Genomic DNA, 8,919 nt, shown 5'->3' with positions numbered 1-8,919 from the left:
CCGGCACGGACACTCCGGCACGGACACTCCGGCACAGACACTTTGGCACAGACACGGACACTTCGGCACAGACACGGACACTCCGGCACGGACACAGACACTCCGGCACAGACACGGACACTTCGGCACTAACACGAACACTCCAGCACAGTGTCCGTGCACAGACACCGGCACGGACACTCCGGCAGGGACACTCCGGCACGGACGCTCCGGCACGGACACTCCGGCACGAACACGGACATTCCGGCATGGACACTCCGGCACAGACTCCGGCACGGACACTCCGGCACGGACACTCCGACTCGGACACTCTGGCACAGACATGGACACTCCGACACGGACACTCCGGCACAGACACGGACACTTCGGCACGGACACTACAGCACAGTGTCCGTGCACAGACACCGGACACTCCGACACGGAAACTCTGGCACAGACACGGACACTCCGGCACGGACACTCCGGCACAGACACGGACACAGACACTCCGACACGGACAGGGACACTGTGGCACAGACAACGGACACTCCGGCACAGACACACCGTACACTCCGGCACGGACACTTTGGCAGGGACACAGACACTCCGGCACAGTGTCCGTGCACAGACACACAGTGTACGTGTCTGTGCCGGAGTGTCCGTGCCGGATTGTCCGTGTCTGTGCCGGAGTTTTTTCTTTCTTTGTTTTTTTTGTTTTTGGAGTTAAGTGTTTTTTTGGCATTTTATTTTAAGGACACAAAGCTTGTTTATTTCTATAATTCCATATTAAATGTTTAAATGTTAAATAAACAATCTTGTGATGAGAAAATGATGAATGGATGAATTGTTGATCACATTACAACAAAAATAGGTTTCTTTTCCTGTGGGGGCTCTATCACTTTTGCATTAATATGACATTGCATAATATGCATATTTAAAAGGTTTAAACCTGTTTCTTATGTGTATTCTAATATGGCAGAGTTTAATTTTGATGAAAATAGATGAACAATGTTTGCCTTATTACCTGAACTGCATCTTTTGTTTACCTTTTGTTTTTAGCACCTTGTTTTCCAGTAAAAAAAAAATCTAAAAATCATAAACATAAACAGTGTCTGGCTCAAAGCCACAATGGTGATTCATTACAGTGTTGTGGGGTTTGAACCTACTATATTGAGTGAGCAGCCTAGATCAACCCAGAGGTGTCGTCTACTGCAGAGGACTGTCTTCTCTTCACACAGCAGATCTGAGACATGCTGCAGCACTCCAACATGTAACAGCAGAGAAATTGAATAAAGAAGAACGGAATATGATAATGAAACGTGGTTTACGTTGTGCGGGTGTAAAGCGGCCCGGAAGTTATTTATTAATGGTCAAAAACGAACGGTCGGTGTATAACGATTCTACTCTTTTATTTCTTGAGTGTGTATGTTTAAAATAATGGCTGTTACAATTTTCTACGATCATTTTTTTATGAATCAATTATTGTTCGGATCCTTGCTGAGTGCGATGACGATTTTGTCACGTGCTAAATGTTTTTTTTCTCAGCGCCGATCAGGATGAACTAATCACGCTCGTTCGTGATTTATTGATGAGGGTATCGCACAATTATGTAATTAAGATTCCTGGGAGGGATTTCTATTTGTGTGACAGGTTAAACTATAATAAAACTGACAGATTAAAATGATTATACTATTACGCGCGCAGATATTTCCAGTGAAATGAAAAGCGTTTTGAAATTTGAATTTGCTTCAATGTGGAATTCTGCTTTTTGAGCCTCCACGCGCCCCCTGGAGGAAACATCAGTTATTGACTAGAGACAGCTGCAGCGCAATGAAGGAGACGCCGAGTCTCTGTATGCGAAAATAGCGGTGGGTCATTACAAATCAAACGGACAGAGGGCGGGTTAACAGTCACCGGTGAGGGACATATCCATCTCATCCGTTTGCTCGATGGTGTCACGGCAGAGTCCGTTACAGGTAACGTTATAACCTTGAGATGTTTTTCGCAATTATATATAATCGGGTGCGTCATCCTCTATCCTACGCTCATAATGCGTGATTTACAGAGCAACCGTTACCTGCCACTGCAATTATATAGATATTGTTTATGTTCTTCTTTTTATGAATAAACAATGATTCATATTCTGCTGTTTGCATATGACCAGACCTTCTGGCGCTCTAACAGGTCACACAGCCTGTCTGAGATTTCAAAGTCATACAGAATTTGATTCTATTCTATTCTATTCTATTCTATTCTATTCTATTCTATTCCATTCCATTCCATTCCATTCCATTCCATTCTATTCTATTCTTTTCTATTCTGTATTATTTTTTTGGAATACATTTTAACATTTAATACACAAAACCCTACACCATGCATCCAACCTGTGGATCTTAATATTATTTTTCAACATTTACTTAAAGATTGTATTTAACATAGCTTTATTACTGAGTAATTATTTATTGTTATTATTGACTTATTAGCATAATTTGCATTGTTATTTTCATGGCAATTAGGCACGTTTCCCATCCAAATCTCTCAATACGTCCAGATGTTTTACTTTTAAACTCATATTTTACTTATTTATAATTTTCATTATTCTCAATGACTATTGCCATTATATTCCTATTACTTTAATACAATAATGAAAACCCTAACAATACAATAGATACTTTTTTTTGCACACACACACACACACACACACACACACACACACACACACACACACACACACACACACACACACACACACACATATATATATATATAGCTATATACAGGGCTGTCCCGAGCATGGCATTTTGACACATGCATACATTTTGGGGTACACATCTAGAGAGATTCTCTTTTAACTAAATGGCACAAAACAAAATAGGCATCTGAGATCTCTTTTAACAAAGTATTATTATTCCATTAGTGTCCTAAGATCCAGTAAGAGGTGCTTTGGGCCTGAAAATGGACTCTATTTCCCTGTTGGGCAGCAGCCCGGCCAGCACCAAAGTTTGCTTCCTACCCAACGGGCTGAAGAACGGTTCCAACGAGGGATCTGGCAAGCCCACAGTCGGCATCATCGGATCTGGGGACTTCTCCAAAAGCCTGACCCTCCGGCTGCTCCGCAGTGGGTTTCATGTGGTGGTGGGAAGCCGACAGCCCAAGAGAGCGGCCGAGTCGTTCCCGCATGTGGTAGACGTGACCCATCACGAGGATGCAGTGGGGAAGACCAACCTCGTGTTCCTGGCCATTCGCCGAGAGCACTATTCCTCTCTCTGGGACATCAAGCACCTGCTGGCAGGAAAAATACTGGTGGATGTCAGTAACAACAGACGGGTGAACCAGTATCCAGAATCAAACGCAGAATACCTAGCCTCCCTATTCCCAGAATCCACTGTGGTCAAAGGCTTCAATGTGATCTCGTCCTGGGCCATGCAGTCAGGCCCCAGAGACTCCAGTCGACAGGTATGTTGTCCAAAATTCATTGTGCTTCAGTGTAATTCAGTGTATGAATGATGACAAAAATTTTCATTTTTGGGAGAACTGTCCCTTTAAGTTTTAGTTTTTCATCTAAAATGTATTTTTTATTTCAACTTTATTTCCATTAACAAAAAATATTTTGAATAGTTTTAGTTAACAATAATAACACTGATATATACTGATTTTACAGCTCTATAACTGCAGTATGTGCATAATAAAGTAAAATAAAACATATTTTAGGCCCTGCTGTGTTCAACAGTGTAGGCTCAAAACAGCCCTCGGTATGCTAATGACTTAGTATCCAAGGAATGATGATGAGGAGGAGGAAGAAGACGATGAGGATTATGTCTTCTGGGTTTAGCAGAGACCTCTTCCAGCCAGCAGTGAATGTGAATGTCTGAGTTTCTGTGAAGAGCTGATTAGAATGATGAACAGATGAGCTGTGGAATCTCTGTGAGCTGAAAGAGGAATAGTTTTTATTAACACTATGAAAGATCCATTAAAGCCATGCCATAAACCTGCTCTTATCTCAGTCTAATTTTGAACGCTTATAAACTCAATGGATTAATTCCACTTTAGTTATGGGTTCTAGGGAATTGTTCTTACTGTATAAAAGCATTCACACTAGTTCATTGTTTTTCATGCAATGTATTTCAGGATGCACTGATATTACGATGTACCGATAACGATTTATTGATCATTATTTTATGTTATTCTGTAATATTTTCTTCTTAATGAAATAAAAGTAAAACACTAATAACTAAAATCAATTGTTTTAAATGTTACAAGTGAAACAAGATTATAATGTACAGTAAGAAAAATATATATTCAATCTGACATGTGCTCAAGATTGCATTTAATAGTCATTTATCAATCTTTTTAAAAATTAACTTTAAGTTAGCGTTAGATGATGGCAAAAGGAAATCAAAATGCCATAATAAGGAAAATTATCTTGTCAGTTTAAAATACATTAAAAACCTATAACCGATATGAAAAAAAAAAAATATATATGATACTGACATTGTGCATCTCTAATGTATGGGATTCATAAATCTGACACCACATTGAAAATCTGGCATTCACAGTCTAATTTTGGTCACCAATATATCCGCCAAATTGCTGTTGTGAATGATTGAATGATTTTAAAAGGAAGGATTATTGATTGCCTGTAATCTCTTTATATAGGTCTATATTTGCAGTAATTCGGCGGACGCTCGACAGCAGCTCATTGAAATGTCCCGTCAGCTCAGTTTCATCCCTGTGGACATGGGCGCCCTCTCCTCTGCCAAGGAGATCGAGAATATGCCACTGCATCTCTTCACAGCCTGGAAAGGACCTGTTTTGACCACCGTCGCATTGTCCATCTTCTTTTTCGCTTACTCCTTTGTGCGGGACATCATCCATCCTTATATGAAGACCAGACAGAGTTTTTTCTACAAGATCCCTCTGGAAATAGTGAACAGGACGCTGCCCGTAGTGGCCATAGTTCTGCTAGCACTGGTGTATTTAGCAGGACAGCTCGCTGCCGTGTACCAGCTCATCTACGGGACGAAGTACCGGCGTTTCCCGTCCTGGCTGGAGGGCTGGCTGGAGAGCCGCAAACAGCTGGGCTTGTTGAGCTTCTTCTTTGGCTGCATACACGTGCTGTACAGCCTCTGCCTGCCCATGAGACGCTCAGAGAGATACCTGATGCTCAACATGGCCTATCAGCAGGTGTGTGTGTGTGTGTGTGTGTGTGTGTGTGTGTGTGTGTGTGTGTGTGTGTGTGTGTGTGTGTGTGTCTGTGTGTGTGTAGATCCAGCAATTCCACTGAAACCATCCTGAGCATCCTGGACTGTTTGAAGTCAATATATTATTAATAATAACATTAATAATAATAAGTAAATACTAAATGAATACATAAATAAATATATACAGATACAATAATAGTAATAAAAACTATATTATTATTAATGTATCTATATGTATTTATTTAGTAAGATGATGCTCATTATAATAATGACAGTAATAATAATAAGTAAATACAAAATAAATACATACAAATATATACATTATGCAGAAACAATAATAATACAAATATTATGATTATTATTTTGTGTATATATTTATTATTTATGATGATGATGCTCATTATTATTATTATTATTAATCATCACAAATGAGTAAATATATGCATAAATACATACTTACAGTACATACATACAGATGTAGTAACAACAATACCACCAATATTATTAATAATATTAATAAGCAGTACATTAAATATTGACCAATTATCCGCATCAGTCAATAACCTTGCCCATCCATACAATAACAGAAGCCGTTTCAATGGATAATTAATCATTTCTGTAATTTAAAAAAAATGTTGAGTAAATATTGTGTTTGTTTTAGCAATTTTAATTGATTAAATTCAGCATTTTTAATGAATGAAATCTGTATGTATTTTGTTTATGTGAGCATTATATCAGCTTGCTCTCTCGTTTTCATCATCAGTCATGTCAGTTGAGCACTGATAATAATAATCATGATAATAATGCTTTCCTGGTTTTTATATTATATTTGTCATGCACCAAACCCTATAATTAAAATGCCATAAATAAATGTATATTTAAAATTAGTCTGTGTATGTAAAATAAATCTTCAATATGTATTATATACCTTTAAAAAAATATAAACAGGAATATTGCAATATATAGTATGTATATAAAAAATATTAATAAAATAATTGAAATAAATATAATATTTTCTTTCTCTGTAGGTGCATGCCAATATAGAGAACTCATGGAACGAAGAGGAAGTTTGGAGAGTGGAGATGTACGTTTCCTTTGGCATCATGGCTCTGGGGCTTCTCTCTCTATTAGCTGTCACTTCCATCCCATCCATCCACAACGCGCTCAACTGGCGAGAGTTTAGCTTTATCCAGGTAAGACATCAATAGGCAGGTCACGCCACCTCCCAATCTTGCATTTTCAGATAAATATGATGTAAATAAGCATCTATATTCTGTCAGTCTACCCTAGGTTACATCGCACTGCTCATTTCCACGTTCCACGCTCTGCTCTTCGGCTGGCAGCGGGCGTTTCTGGAGGAGTCTTATCGTTTCTACATGCCACCCAATTTTGTCCTGGCTCTTGTTCTACCCGTCACGGTGATAATCGGAAAAGTGGTGTTGCTGCTTCCCTGTGTGAGCCGGAAGCTGAAACAGATCAGGCGTGGATTAGACCCCAGTCAGAGCCGTACCAACCACGAGAGACCAGCAGCCCACGTTTCACCCGAGAGGGTCACCATCATGTAACTCCACCACAGTTGTTTAATGTCACAGTAACGTAAACTCCCAGTCTTTTGTTTCTAGTTGTGCTAATCATACTCATAATACCTGGCCAGTGTACAACCCATCTGTAAGTTGGCATGTCAGCTGCTTTTTTGGATAAGGGTCCTGGACTAAAAGGTTTGTTTGTAGTTAGTATTCGGTTCCTGATGATGAATAGGAGTTCAGTTGGAACTGCACTGGTCATGTGACCTCAATTACCCCTTGAAGGAGGATGTCATGTGACTGGATGACCTGATCAAGAGCTTTATTGTATCCTAAACTTGTTATTTATGCACACTACCGTTAACATTTTTTGGGGTTGGTAAAATGTCTCTTAAACTTCCCAAGACTGCTCTTATTTGATTGAATATTGTGATATATTATGGATATATTATGATGGCAACATTTTCAGCATCAATACTCCAGTCTTTAGTGTCACATGATGATGTCACAGAAATAATTCTAATATGATGATTTGGTGCTCAAGAAACATGTATTATTATTAATGAATTTTTGTGGAAATCGTGATGCATTTTTATTTATTTTTTTGGAAGATGTCACCTAAGCCACCAGTGTTAACCAACATCCAAATAGCTATATAAGTATTGTAAAATGCGACACTGTTGATATTTGAAATCAACCCAAACAAACACACCCCTCTCTTCATTGCTCCGCCCCCAAAACGCACGAACACGCAACGCAAGAGTGGATGTCTCTTAACTGTTTATTATAGCTGAAGCAAAAATAAAATGTGGATTATTTGTGCAAAAATTCCACAAAACAATAGCTTGGAAAAAGAAAATTACCTCATGTGATGTCAAGATGTTCCCAGGCTCCATTCTGGTATGGAAACACCCTCTTGTCTCTATCCAATCAATTCCAAATGGGAGTTCACAAAAATGTCACTGAGAAATGTCACATTACAGATGTTAAATTTGAGCATTTGTTTAACATTGGATTAATTACATTCACAACACATTAGATTCATGACATTTGCAGGTTCATTTGACAGACCAACATGTCATAATGTTAGTGTCACGCCGAATCTGTTTTAACATCTGTACAGGCAAAGCAGTGCCATGAAATGCTAAACCACTGGAAATGACCTGCACAGACTCACCGATAAACATCTCATGGTAAAAGACAGCTCTTTTTTTCTACACTGTTTCTTGTGACCTGTACTGAAAACTGGTTTGTGTCACTTGTCTTGTTGCTCAACACTATCTGCCTACAGTGTGCTGTTTGATAGAGTGTGAACACAAACTCCTGTGCCTCACTTGATGCTTGGAGTGAGTACCAATAAATACAAATGTACAGTATCTCCCCAAGACGTTCTTATTTCTTTATATATGCATACAAATATTTTAGTTGATTTTATCTGATTTTACCTTACCTTACACTCAAGTACAATAGTAGCCTATGGTAACAGATCATTATATTGTAGTAAGTTTGGGATCTGTATGATTTTTTTATGTTTTTGAAATAAGTATCTTCTGCTCACCAGGTGTGCATTTATTTGATAAAAAATTCAGTAAAAACAGGAATATTGTAAAATATTACCACAGTTTAAAATTGTTTTCTATTTTAATATATTTTAAAATGTAATTTATTAATTGGATGCAAAGCTGAATTTTCAGCATCATTACTCCTGTCCTCATCACATGATCCTTCAGAAATCATTCTAATATGCTGATTTGACGCTCAAGAAAAATGTATTTTGATCAAATCTGAAAACAGTTGCTGCTTAATATTTTTAGTGGAAACTGTGATACTTTTTTCACGATTCTATGATGAACAGCATGTATTTGAAATGGATTTTTGTTCTTTTTTTAAAAGTCTTTACTATCTCCACTGCTAAAACATTTAGCACCATTAATAAACAGATTCACCAGCAGATGGCACACGTCTCCTTCTCAAACAGAGCATTATGGGTAAACTCACCATTGTATGGGTTTTGTGCAAGATCACACAGCAGTTTGTCATTAATATACAGTAAGAGATTAAATGTAATCTCTTCATCCCCAAAATGTTCATCTTAGATCTCAGCAGGTGTTTCTGAACCCTTAAGGAACTGAAGATCTGGACACATAATAATATCGATTAGGGTGATGAGAAGAGCAGAGTTCGTCACTATGGTCACGTGACGTTCTGAGGCCAAA

At 38.5% G+C, this 8,919-nt stretch overlaps 1 protein-coding gene across 1 annotated transcript; it reads left to right on the top strand.

Moving 5' to 3' along the window:
* Positions 1-1,800: 1,800 nt before the first annotated feature.
* Positions 1,801-7,266, top strand: steap2 (STEAP family member 2, metalloreductase). The gene is made up of 5 exons (XM_082183687.1): positions 1,801-1,955; positions 2,897-3,435; positions 4,636-5,163; positions 6,209-6,373; positions 6,461-7,266. Exons 2-5 carry the CDS (start codon positions 2,935-2,937, stop codon positions 6,743-6,745), a joined length of 1,479 nt encoding a protein of 492 aa, XP_082039813.1. The 5' UTR covers positions 1,801-1,955; positions 2,897-2,934; the 3' UTR covers positions 6,746-7,266.
* Positions 7,267-8,919: the final 1,653 nt, after the last annotated feature.

Source organism: Leuciscus leuciscus (assembly GCF_965113295.1).
Source record: "Leuciscus leuciscus genome assembly, chromosome: 11".
NCBI classification, from domain to species: domain Eukaryota; kingdom Metazoa; phylum Chordata; class Actinopteri; order Cypriniformes; family Leuciscidae; genus Leuciscus; species Leuciscus leuciscus.
The sequence above is the reverse complement of the archived record's forward strand: the minus strand, read 5'-3'. Positions and strand labels throughout refer to the sequence as shown.

Excerpts from the sequence above, each read along its gene's own strand:
- steap2 (XM_082183687.1), top strand. The coding sequence starts at position 2,935 with ATGGACTCTATTTCCCTGTTGGGCAGCAGCCCGGCCAGCACCAAAGTT. Across the intron at positions 3,436-4,635 it reads CCAGAGACTCCAGTCGACAG|GTCTATATTTGCAGTAATTC; the intron begins GTATGTTGTCCA and ends CTCTTTATATAG. Across the intron at positions 6,374-6,460 it reads GAGAGTTTAGCTTTATCCAG|TCTACCCTAGGTTACATCGC; the intron begins GTAAGACATCAA and ends ATATTCTGTCAG.